Genomic DNA, 13,103 nt, shown 5'->3' on the forward strand with positions numbered 1-13,103 from the left:
TCTCCTGTCGGTGTTGAGCCTTCTCCTTTCTGGTTTCCCTTGGAATTCAGAAGAGCTACACACAAAACAGCTCCATGAACTCCATAGGAAGCCCCGAGCACCTTAAGCTAAGCTGTAGACCCCTGCCCACCCCAAGCAGCTCCCCTGCCGTCTCTCCTACTGCTAAGTCTTAATTTTTACAGCTTTGTCTAATTGTATCTTTGATCAAAAATCCGTTTTCTGATATTAGCTTCTAACTTCTTTTTCTTTTCTTTCTTCTTCCCTTCTGATAGCCACCTGTCCCAACATTTGTGTGTGCTGTATTAGATCTTTTAAAATAACACAGGGTATAGGCGGAACATGCAGCCTTCTTTCAATGTAGTGTTTTTTCCCCCTTGCCTTTGGATAATAAGAAATGGTCCAAAAATGTCACTCCCACAGAGAAGAGTGGGTAAAAATCAGAGACCAGAAACAAAGGCTAAATTCTTCCCATTACAAACATTTTCTTCAGCTAGTTAGCAACAAAGCTTCGTTTCAAAACCCTCTCCGGTGGCTATTTCTTTGCTGAAGATAAAACTGTGGGGAAATGGACCTATTTCTCCTGTAAATAGACATGAAATTTCACAGATGTGTGTATGGAAGACTTTCAGTGTCTTGGTGACCGTGTTTACTCCTCTGAATTGGGATAAATATGTTTTTTTTTCCTGCTATAGGCATGAATAAAAATGTATAAATAGGGTAATTTTAAAATAGGGTTCAAATGAGTTTGTTATAACTATCATAGTTAAAAGGACTTCAACTACTCATATTTCTAAAGCAAAGCCAAGCAAAAATTTAACACCTTATTTTGTTTTATATCACATCTAACTTTTGATATCCCACATTCTGACATACACAAAGCTAGGTTAAACTAAAACTGAAAACTATAAGCTATCTGTTTTTTCTGATACTTTAGGGAGCTTACTTTTATGATGTATGTACTATGGTTCCTGAAAGTTAATCAATAATGGCAAATTCAAATCGCACATTTAATTTACAATTCTTGACATGAGGTAGAAAGAACACAGCGCAATACTTTAAAATGTCAACAACAGAAGAAGAAAAAAACCCAAGTTACATCGCTACAAGGTGCAGATAGAATGCTTTCCTCCTACGTCGCCCGCGCAACAGCCCAGCTGTTCAGAAGTTTCTTTCATGCGTATATAATCCGCAAAGTAGGATTTAAAATGTAACATAGAAATCATGTGTAAGAAGGGTGTTTTGGCATTGGGCCTTTGTGACTGATGTTTGCTTTTGTGGAGGAGAGTTGTCGTAGATGCTGTCAGTAAGCATCTCCGAAGGATCCCTTGCCAGGGTATGAGGAGCTAAGCAAAGGCAGTGCGCATGAGCAGATTCCCCACCTGAACATCCACCGTCACTCATAGTCAAGACGCTTCATTAGTCCGGCTGATTCCCGATCTTGCAAATGATTCGGGGGGCCAATTATGGTTTTTCCAAAACAAACACTAGTGTGTGAAGATGTTAAAGATTTCAATCTTTAGACCTGCCAATTAAACAGATCCTCAAGCAAACCTGACTTGGAAATAAGCTCTGACTTCTACGTAGCAAAGGCTGTGTTTGTTTAAAGGCAGCAGAAGAACTTTGAGGCTGGTTCTGACCCTAATTAATTGTGTGAATTGATTCTGCTAGACTGGGTCAGCTAGAGTCCTGAGATGCAGCCTTCTGTGACCACATCCCTGATCAGGGACAGGGAAGAGCTCGAAGATACACTATGACATTACCCTGACCAAGAGACCAAGATGTGCACCAGACAAACTTTGTCAAGGAGAGAAAGAGAAGAATTGACTTTGAAGAGCACTTTACAGAAATAAAGTCCATAGTTCCCAAGGTAGCATCATACAGCAGCAAGAGCAAGGAGCATGGGTACCACTAACAGACAGCTGGGGGCGGGTGCCGGGGTGGGGAGAGACACTTGACAGGAACCCATCATTTATTGTCAAGTTAAATATTCGCTTTCGCCTAAGAAGCTACTTGGAAACCTGCTTTATATTTCTGATAAATGAACTGGTAAACTGAACTGACCTTGCTGGACAAGGATCCAAGTTACATTCCTGAAGCTTGGGTTTCGGCTTGATGTTCTCTGGGTAGTAGTGGCAGTACTGGTCGGCGACCACACGGCTACTCCGGAGATCATAGCACTCAGCTGACGTCAGCTGGTAACCTGTAAGCATCAAACCAACCAGGGCGCTTGAGGCACATGCCAGCACAATATACTTCTGTATGATGTTTTACTATCTCCCATTAATAGGAATTATTCCCTTTGCCTAAGTCATTTTCAAGAGAAAACAAATCTATAACTGGAAGATTTATTAATGTTGTAGTCCTCAAAGTCTGTATTTTTTCAAGTAATCCATTCATTTTAGCAATTAAACTATATTAAAGGACTTGCGTTATACAAGAACATAGATTATAAAATCCTGAGGTAAGAAGTTGTTTATTTTATATGATATAAAAATATAACAGAAAAAACATCATTAGTAATTTTATTAACTAAGCATAATATGCAAGGATGCTAAATTGCATCCTCTGTAGCCTCCAGGAAGAAAAAAAACCTCACAATTCATTAAGAAAGCAAGCAATAAGTGAATAAATAAAAATAAATCTCAATGTGCCCTTTTTGAACAACAGGGATTTATGAATCAGGTCCCACCTGATTTGGGTATTTAGCAGGCTGTCTAAATTCAGCCTGCATGAGTTGAGCTGAATAAATAAGCTTTAAAGTCCCCACAACAACAATCATGAATCCAATTTCCTCACAGAATTAAAACGACAAAATCAAACACAACAAAAAATGAAAATCAAATTCAAAATGGAAAGCCCTCCTCCGCCTTCCTTCTTGCTACCTAACGTTTACTTTCTCTAAAGACTTTGTCGTTTCTCCTCAAATCAAGTGTCTGCCTCATATTTTATAGGCCTCCTTTCCCACAATTTTGATATATCTCTTTCCAAAAAGCTGCCGAGTAATATTTAATTTTATTTATGTGTTGGAGCTTTCTCACCTGTTTCCTTATGGAAAGCAGTGATCAAGACTTAGACTCTAGCAGCGAAAATAAATAAGCATGAAGAATTTTAAAAGTTGGTAATCCTTCTACTCCAGACCCCTCCCTAACCCCGACTTTTCTTCCTGGCAGGTAGATGAGTTATTACTAAATATGTATTTGGAAACAAGATCGAAATCATTGAGGGACTGGCAAAGGTTTTAGGAAGTCGAAGGAGGCTTTTGAAGCCAGATTTCCTGGCTGAGGCTGTGTTCTCAGACCACCCACAAAAGTTAATTGTTCATTAAAGACCTTAAAAAAGACCTTTAAAAATTCTACTGGGAAGATGAAAAGCGTAAGAGCAGCAGAAACAGTGGGCAGGACCCATGCCCATCTGAGGCTGTGCTTTATGGGAAAGCTAAGCAACATGACATCTCAGAGTAGTCAACAAACTTTGACTTTTCGTCCCCCAAAGGAGCTAATTTTATAAGCTGAACACTTTGGAGTTTTCCAGAGAATAGTGTCTACTCAAGGGCAGAATTTATCAGGTGGTAAGACATAAGAAGAAATAAGAAATTATTAGGCTGAAGGCGCGGGTTTTTGAAATCATTGTCTTTCAACCTAAACCCATTGCATCAAGGTTCGTCCACACCGCTGAGTAAGGACGTGAGATGAAAGCAGAGGACCAGCATGGTCTGGTGACACTTCCTCTGAGGGGTCCCAAGGCTGTGATCATTCTTTACACATGCCCAAGGGGCCAGCCTCATGAATCTGAGAGCAGGAACGCACATGGGAACCCACAGCTCTCTTCTCAGAACACAGGAACAGGCTGCTCTATGGAGAGACAAGAAGACACTGCATCCCCCCACACCCCACAGGCAACTTTGGCTTCTTCCTGGGCTTCCCAATCAGATTTTGTATGAAGAGAGGCCTGATGCTGGAAAGCCATGGATAGCGCTGTTTTTTCATGTGAGTAAAATGAGACCTAATGTGGCGGGAAACAGAAGAATGTAACACTAATTGCTTTATTTAATAGTAAGCCACTGTCAAGGTCACTGAAATTATGCTGTCACAGAAATTTCGTAGGAAAACGATACAGGGTGCATACAATTGAATTGCCTCTTTATGAAGGGTATGGTTTACATTTAAGAAGAAAAAATATTTCTTTCGATGCCTTTTCTTTAAGTCTGTTTTCTGTATGATCCACTCATAGTTGTATAGAAATTTATTCTCATGGAATGTTCACGTAATTGGTAGCTTTTCTGTTTCCTTTTTCCAGGTCTCTCTCTCCCCCTTTGAGGCTGCAATTACAGGCAGGCGGTCACAGCTTGCCAGTGTTTACTAGATTCTGGGCATCTGAACTTTGGTTCTTTTACTTTCATGGTAAGCTCTTTAACTGCTGAGCCACCTCCTCAGCCCAGCAGTTTGTTTTTAAAGACAGTAATGTTCTATCCAGGTCAGCTGGATCAACTACAAGAATACTATTGCATTGAAACGCAAACCTACTTCTTAGTAGTTTGACTCATCATTTTTAAGTTAAAATCTGTGCTGATTAGGTTTTTCGTCAACTTGACATACGACATGAGGGTCAGTTGAGAAGAAGGATCTTCAGCTGAGAAAATGACCCCCTAAGATTTGCCTGTAGGCAATCCTTTGGGGTGCTTTCTTGGTTAATGGTGGCTATGGGAGGGCCAGTGCACTGTGGGTGGGGCCATTGCACTGTGGGTGGGGCCATTGCACTGTGGGTGGGGCCATTGGACTGTGGGTGGGGCCAGCCTGCATATGTAGTCCTCTGTGGTATGAGAAAGCAGGCTGAGCAAGCCATAGGGAACAAGCTAGTAGGCAATGCTTCGTCTTGATTATTGCTTCAGTTCCTGCCTTCAGGCTCCTGCCTTGAGTTCTCACCCTGACTTCTTTTGTTGAGAGACTGTGATGTAGAGGTGTAAACCAAATAAACCCTTCCCTCCTCAAGTTGCTTTTGGTCACGGTGCTTCATCACAGCAATAGAAACCCTAATTATAACACAATACAATACTGTATTTAGAACCATGTCTAGTGTTTTGTTCATGTTATATAGATAGAAATAACACAGCTATTGATGAATTGCATCATATATTCTATTTTAAGAAACTGCTAGATAATCATTGGCCCCAGTTTTGAGGTACTATGATTTTACCTATTGTGAATAATTCCAGTGTGGATGAACTATTTAAAGTTAGTCAATCAACCAGCATCCATGCAACTAGATAAAAAAGTTTTCATGATGTGGCAATTTTCAAAGGAATATGTATTTAATTCTAGACTTATTAAAATAGAAAACAGAAGATAACCCACAAATGTTGGCAACCTAAAATATTCACACACTTAATTTTCTGGAAAGATTTTGGTAATACATGCAGCCACACGCAGAAAGAAAAGCAAAAAACCAAAAATTTAAACTCCTCTCTCTAGTAACCATACTTCTGGATTATGAATGATAAAAAGGCATTGTGTTGTTTATTACATTATAATAGTTTTACATTTAAAAGAACCAAGTAGGCTCCTACAGGGAAATGAATAAATTATTAAAAAATAGTTTTAAGAAATTATGACATATCTACTATAATTATGAAAGACAGAAAACGGGAAAAAGTCTTTTCTAGTAACACAAGATTCTGTGTGTAACATGGATGTGACAGGTAGGGACAGGAACTTATGGAGTGATTGCATGTCTTTCAGTGCATAGTGGTGGGTGCAGGCGAAAATGAACTGAGTTTAAGTCAACAGTGATTGTATTTTCTTTCTGGTAATAAACTTTCTCTGAGGGAGCAAGCCTGACAAACATCGTCACTTGCTTCCTGAGAAGTGACATCACGCCCACCAGACTATGCATAGGTGACAGCAAGCACCGCAGGGTTAAGCCTCTAACAGATATGCTATTACTAGTCCTGGCTTTCCATGATGCTAAGGAAAGAGATGTCTTCTATGAGCTTCCACAAAGAAAAAGCTTCCTGGGCCACCCAAGAGGCTCCATTCAGGAGAAGGGATTCTTCCATGCTGAAGTTACAACTCCACTCTTAAAACATCCAGCTTTTTCCTCATAGAGGCCTGGGCTCGCTAGGTTGAGCAGGCACGATTACCTCCTCCACAGGTTGCTGAACACGGGAAGAAGTCCGTTTCCCTCCATCGGTGGATGATAGGCTGGTAGAAGATGAACTGGACCGTGCTGTCTGCAGGCCCCGAGTCATGGATCTGCAGGAATAAGACAGGAAAGTTGGGAGTATGCTGGGAGTGGGAATGGCTTCTCGTCCCTGGTATCCTTGGTAGAGAGTGTGCACTGTATAGAGGTCTCGGCTATGTGAGGGTCTGAATGGGCCTCAAGTGGGAAGGCACCGTCACTCACCCTGTTGTGTATCAGAGAATGTTTCTCAGGATATTCTTATCATCCTTACCGCTACAGAGCTGACAACTTAGAAGTATGGTGAGATCTCCATTTGCAACTCCACCACAGTTCCCTTCCTGCCTTTATTTCTATCTTCCTTGATACAGACTATAGAATTATGTGGATTTCTAAACATAGTTTCAGAAATAACACAGTCAGGATGGTCATGTATACTTTCAATCCAAGCTCTCATGAGGCAGAGAAAAGAGGATCTCTATAACATGAATTCTAATTGTTTTTAATAATAAAAGCCCAGAGTCAGATATAGGGTTTAATGCAGACGATCAGAGAAGCAGAGCGGCCAGCCACTAGAGAGTTCTTAGCTCTTCCAATGCTCAGATGAAAGGGGCCATCTTGTCTTCAGGCTGCTTTCTCAGACTGTATCCTCAGACTGACAGCCTAAGCTCCTGTCTCCTCTTGCCTTATATGTCTCTCTCTGCCCAGCCATACCCCTTCCTGTCTCCACCTTCCTAATGCTGGGCTTAAAGGTGTGTGATTCCAAGTGCTGGGATCACCTTTGTGTGAGCTCTGTTTCTCTTTTAGACTGGGTCAATTTCGTGTAGCCAAGGTGGCCTTAAACTAACAGAGATCTGATCTGTCTGCCTCTGTCTCTCAAGTGCTGGGATTAAAGGTATGTACCACCACTGCCTGGCCTCTATGGCTAACTAATGTGGCTACTAGCTCTGTGCTCTGATCCTCCGGCAAGCTTTATTTGTTAGATCATTAGATCTATTTGTGATCAAAAGATTACAACAGAATCTCTGTGAGTTCACGGTCAATTTGGTCTACATATTGAGTTCCTAGGACAATCAGAGCTATTTAGAGAGACTCTATCTCAAAAACAAAACTAAACCAGAAATAGACAATTTATTTTAAGGAAATCATAAATGCCATACACTGCAGAAAATAACAGATATTATCTGTAGTTGAGATGGAAAAAAATAAGAATTAAGATGTTTTTCCATTTAGGGACATACGTGGGTCTTCCTGTCAGTGTAATGATTCATGTATGTGAATGTGCTAAGTCACCAGTTGGAAGTTAGTTAAGTGCAAATTCTTGGGACCAAGCCCAGAGATTTAGGCAATTCTTATGTAGATATTCCAGAATACCAAATGTCAAGATACCAAGTTATAAAAGCAACTACTTTCAAATAAAACTGGTGCTTTTGGAAATTAAAACTTGTTTTTAAAAGAGGGAATATGAGACAGTTAATTTTTAATGGTTCCTAAAATTACAAGGTTGAGCAAACATACTTAAACTACAGGAGAAGAAAAAGTACCTAACACGAACAATGAATTTCATGAGGATCGACTGATGGGATGATCAATATTTACACTGCCGGGCCAGGCTTGGACTATTTGTTATATTAACCGAGGTTCCAGGAATAAAGGCAGAATTACTTCTTACTCCAGCTATATAGTGTAATGTATATTGTAATAATGAATAGAAAAGCATCAGCGTCCCGTTGAATTACAGCCTAAGCTGTTAAGTGTTCTTAAGTCTCTCTAATGTCCCAGGCTGTCTCCCCCTCCCCCCACTGCCATTTTTAGGGTAAACTGATGGAGCTGGCTTTCAGACTATTTTAAAGTTGATCCTACCTCCCTATTGCTCATCTTGGTAAGTAGCATAAACACTGAGAATACAGGAAAAGTAGGAACAGTGGATAAGAAGGGGTAAGAAAATCTGTAAGTGCCAAACTCCTGAATGACTTTAGAGTTGAGATGAGAAGAGGGGACTGTTCCTTCAGAAAGTCTGGGAGAGGCCGAGAGGAGAGGGACAGAGAGGGCAGGAGCATACAGTCCATCTCCTCTGACATTGAGACTCTGATCAGTGGACCTTTAAGACCCTTTCCTATTGGAGTAAACACAGATAAACCCATGTTTTTTTTTTTTTTTTTTTTTTTTTTTTTTTTTTTTTTTTTTTTAAAAAAAAACAAAGTAGCTGAAGCCGTAGGGCCTTTCCCTACCTAGAGGAGTGCGTTGCCTGTATATCTGCACCAGTCCTCCTCAGTCTCATTCATCAGATCATCAGACACGGTACCCAATGGCTGGATTAGGGATCCAACATTCATCTCATTATTTGCTAAGCTTTTGTTTGATTGTTCGAACTCTGACATCCCCTCACTTCCTTCAGAGATGTGATTATCATCCAAAAGCTATTAAATGAGGCCTGTCACTTGAACCCAGTACCTCTGAGAAATTGGGAGAAAAAACTCTGAGAGCTCTTTTCTATCTTATTCTCCCCCCAATATGGTATAAAAAGTATATGATGTGTTTTTATCAACTCTAACCCACTGGAATCACACGGGCACTTGCTGCTCTGAAAGCTTCATAACCGAGGTAGTTGACACTGTGGGTACAGATCAAAAGACCCACAGCAACAACCCATAAGACTCTCTACCACTCTCTGCCCCTTAGCTTCAGCCGTGGCAGGCTAGGGGACCCAGGACAATTGGCACCCAATCTGCCACCTGTTTTGTTAGAGTCCTTTTGAGAATCCTGGCAATGGAAACCTGGGCACACAATAGTGAGATCATAACCAGTTAATGGTTAAAAAGAGGAGGCTTTGTCCTGGAATATCTACGTGGTATCTAGTTGCCTTCAGGTCTATTAAAAGGACAAAAAAGATGGAGCAGGTCCCTTTACAGGCAACCTAGAAGCTACCGATAAGACCCTGTGAGGAGGGAGTGGTTGACAGAAATGGAGTGTTTTGGTGTCTGGAAGGACGGTTGGCAGAAGGAAGGAGAAGTATTGACTGCAGAAGAGTGTTGTCTGGAGTGAGTTCCATGAAGACGTTAATGAGGGTAGGGTCTGAGACTGAGAATTTATATTTGAACAGCTCAAAAAGAAAAAGGTGCCTTTTCAAGTGGGTTAAATTAATCAGGAGAATGAAGATCACTTGCTTCACAACCTTGCTTGGTTTTGTCCATATGAGAAACATTTCTGCTTTTCCTTTCTGCATAAGTCATGGTTTCTTTATTGTTTGTGTGTTTGTTTAACAATGACAGTGAAGGCCAGTACTTATCACATTCCTATCAGGGCTGAAATATTTTTTTATTTATATTAAATTTCATCTCATGACTGTGTGATTTTCCTCATTTAAGTTACAATGAGAAGAAGAATGAAGCTCAGAGAGATTCATTGATTTGTTCAAGGCTACACAGCTAAGACAGAGAACAAAGTAGCATCTGAAGTTGGGTCTATGCGTCTCTAAAGCTGCTATTCTTTCCAGGGTACCACCCATCTCCACAGGGTTGCCATGGTGAAATGTGCATTCACCTTTTTCCATACTCGCATTCCTTTTATAATGTTTCTTTCAATTTTCATTTTAAAGTAGAGACAAGAGTCTAAAATAAAGATAAGGCCGACGTGATGTGTGTCTTAGGTGGTCCAGCGGTTGCTCATGGAGATGGGCCAGCCGAAGCTCTTTGTTCTGGTTTTCTTCACTCTGGATCTCTCAGGCCTTGTTATCATTAGCTCTGCAGTTTCCCAAACCCTGACTCCTCAGACATCACGTGCCGGTCCTCAAGAGTATTTGCAAAGCTTCAGTTTGACACCTTAGAATGTTGGTGCAGGGAGCCGAACACATCTGGCATATGTAATTTTGACCTCCTTATGCTAATAAGAATAAAGAATGTTCTGGACCAAGCTCTTCTTCCTCTAATTGTAACATTTCAGGCATTCTATAATTCAGCTTAAGGACTTCCCACACTGAAAACGAATGGGAAGGCTCACAGTTGACAGCACCTTAAAATGGAGTTGGACGGAGGCACAAGTGTGTGTGGGGAGAGGAAAAGGTAGACCTCTGAGTCTTGTGTCCAGCTCAAGGAAATAAGGAGACACCATAAGCACACAAAGACAGCATCCGTTCACTGTGGTCCCCAGATACCCTGAAAGCACCCATTCCCTCTCTCTTGAGAAAAGGGTGACCTGTTAGCTTCCCTATGTTATCCTGTTAAGTACCATCCCTGCTCCGCCCAACTGACGCCAGAGCCTCTGCCCCAGACAGACAGGTGGCACTGTTGATAGGCAGGGATCCCCTCACCCACTACGCTGCAATGAAGCTGCTACTCTGGATGCACAAAAGGAGCCTTGGGTGAGTGGCCACCCAGCGTGTGAGCTGACTGGGTGGCAGTGCTCTTGGGGCAGTCTGTCTCCCTTGTGATTTGGGACGGCATAGAAATTGTGGGAATAAGTCAGTCTACTTCCTAGAACAAGGAGAAAAGGGAATAAAACCCAGGTACCTGCTTCTTAACTGTCTTGGTCTTGTATCTGAAAGAGCTATTTTTGGCAATTGGCAGAATACTACTTCCTCAAGTGTGTGAGAAAAAAATGTTTTAAATGCTCTTGTTTGAGATTTCAATGACAGGTATCCCAATTTCCAGCACCAGGTGTCTGGGAATTAAGTGGGCATCATTGTTCCTTCATTGCCCCTCTCCATAGTCTGTCACCTCATGCACCTCTTGATCATCACTCTCTCTTTGTCATCATCTCCGGTGTTTGACATAAAGTAGGTGACCAAACAGTAGCTGAATAAATTGATGTATAGGTGAACAAATGACACAAACACACACACAAACACAGATATATACACATATGCATATATGTATATATACACATAGGTACAATATATATGCATACATACATATATATGTATCTAGATAGATAGATAGATAGATAGATAGATAGATAGATAGATGAATCATGGTCCTGTTGAGTAAGCTATTGTTTGTGGTAAACTCTTAGGATCACTCATATTTTCAATATATTTAACAATTATTTTAAAGACATTGCTTAGCTCTTCACCAAATGATATGTCTCATGAAATGAAACAGAGCATTAAAAAGCAATCTCTGCCTAAGACCACTCTCTACCCTTTTTCAAAGGCTACCTCTTGAGCTGGCAAGATGGCTAAGACCATTAAAACCCTTGTTGGACGAATCTGACAATCTGAGTTTGATCCATGGAATGCAAGCTAGAAGGACAAAACTGGCTTTTGAAAGTTGCCTTTGAACCAGGCGGTGGTGGCACACACCTTTAATCCCAATACTCAGAAGGCAGAGGAAGGCGGATCTCTGTGAGTTAGAGGCCAGTCTGGTCTACAGAATGAGTTCCAGAACAGCCAGGGCTGTTACACAGAAACCCTACCTCAAAAAACGAATGAATAAATAAATAAATAAATAAATAAATAAATAAATAAACAAAGTTGCCTTTGACCTCTACACATGTAATATGGCACATGTGAGCATGTAAAAACACACATAATACAACAAATAAAAAAAACTATTTCTATAGGCAGGGTAGTATGCAGAAAAGGCTTGTAAGAAGTGCTAGTCATATAAGAATCATGTTGGGATTTTGATGGGCTGAATTTTTAGGTTGCTTTTGGTAAGATGATCTAATTTTATCCCCTTGTTCTCCTTTTGTTGTCTTATTGCTCTTGCTAGAACCTCAAGCACTATATTGAAGAGACAGAGAGAATGAACAGTCTCATTTTGTTCCTGATTTTAGTGCAATTGCTTTGAGTTTCTCTTCATTTAATTTGAAGTACACTATTGGCTTGCTTTATATTGCTTTTTATTATGTTTAAGTATGCCCCTTGTATCTATGATATTTCCAAGACTTTTATCATGAAGGCTTTTTCAGCATCTAATGAGATGGTCATGTTGTCTTTTTCTTTTAGTTTGTTTATGTGGTGTATTACATTGACTGATTTTATTTTATTTTATTTATTTATTTTTTACATTGACTGATTTTAGTATGTTGAACCATCCCTGCATCTCTGGGATGAAGCCTACTTAAACATGATGGATGATCTTTTTGATGTGTCCTTGGATTCAGTTTGTGAGTATTTAATTGAGCATTTTTGCATAATGTTAATGAAGAAAATTGATCTGTAATTCATTTCTTTGTTGAGTCTTTGTGTGGTTTGGGTATCAAGGTCACTGTGGCCTCATAAAAAGAACTTGGCAATTTTTTTCTGCTTCTGTTTTGTGGAATAATTTGAGGAGTATTGGCATTAGCTCTTCTTCTGGTTGAATTATATGCTGAAACCATCTGACCTTGGGCTTTTTTGGCCCAGAGACTTTTAATTAGAAGTTCTGAGTCTATTTAAATTGTCTGTCTTGATTTAATTTTGGTATGTGCTGTCTATCAAGAAATTTGTCCATTTCTTTTAGATTTTACAGTTTTGTGGAGTACAGGTTTTTGAAGTATTACCTAAACTCCCAGGACTCAATGAGGATGAACCCAGATAAGACTCTTAACTTCAGTGGATACCCAGCTTGAACTGGCCGTCTTCTGTGACCAGGCAAGACTTTCAGTGGAGGGACTGGGGCACCAGCCAGCCACACAACCTTTGACCTATAGTCTCTATTGCCTATGGGATGCACTGGGATAAAGGTGGTGCAGCGATTGTGGGAATGGCCAACCAACATCTGGTCTAGCCTGAGGCCCAGAGAGCCTTCATCTCATAAATGGTAGAAACAGACGCAGAGACCCACAAGCCAAACACTAGGCCAAAGTTAGGAAATCCTGCTGAGGAGAGAGAAGAAGGAACAGAAACAGAGGAGGAGTGGATGGGGGCGGGCAGAGTGAGTGAGAGGAGAGGAAGGAGGGAAACTGCCGATGGGATGTAAAAGAAATAAATTTTATTAAGAAAAAAA

General features: G+C 40.6%; 1 protein-coding gene across 1 annotated transcript in view; it reads right to left on the reverse strand.

Moving 5' to 3' along the window:
• Positions 1-13,103, reverse strand: part of Adamtsl1 (ADAMTS like 1) — a 380,631-nt gene that overhangs the window by 204,114 nt on the left and 163,414 nt on the right. The window contains exons 8-9 of the mRNA XM_041652363.1: positions 6,137-6,248; positions 2,062-2,200 (exon numbers count right to left, since the gene is read on the reverse strand). Of these exons, the coding sequence (XP_041508297.1) occupies positions 2,062-2,200; positions 6,137-6,248 (251 nt within the window). The remainder of the gene's footprint in view (positions 1-2,061; positions 2,201-6,136; positions 6,249-13,103) is intronic.

The sequence above is a fragment of the Microtus oregoni genome, unplaced genomic scaffold (genome assembly GCF_018167655.1).
Source record: "Microtus oregoni isolate MIOR12 unplaced genomic scaffold, Mior012 000005F_ref0000423, whole genome shotgun sequence".
NCBI lineage: Eukaryota > Metazoa > Chordata > Mammalia > Rodentia > Cricetidae > Microtus > Microtus oregoni.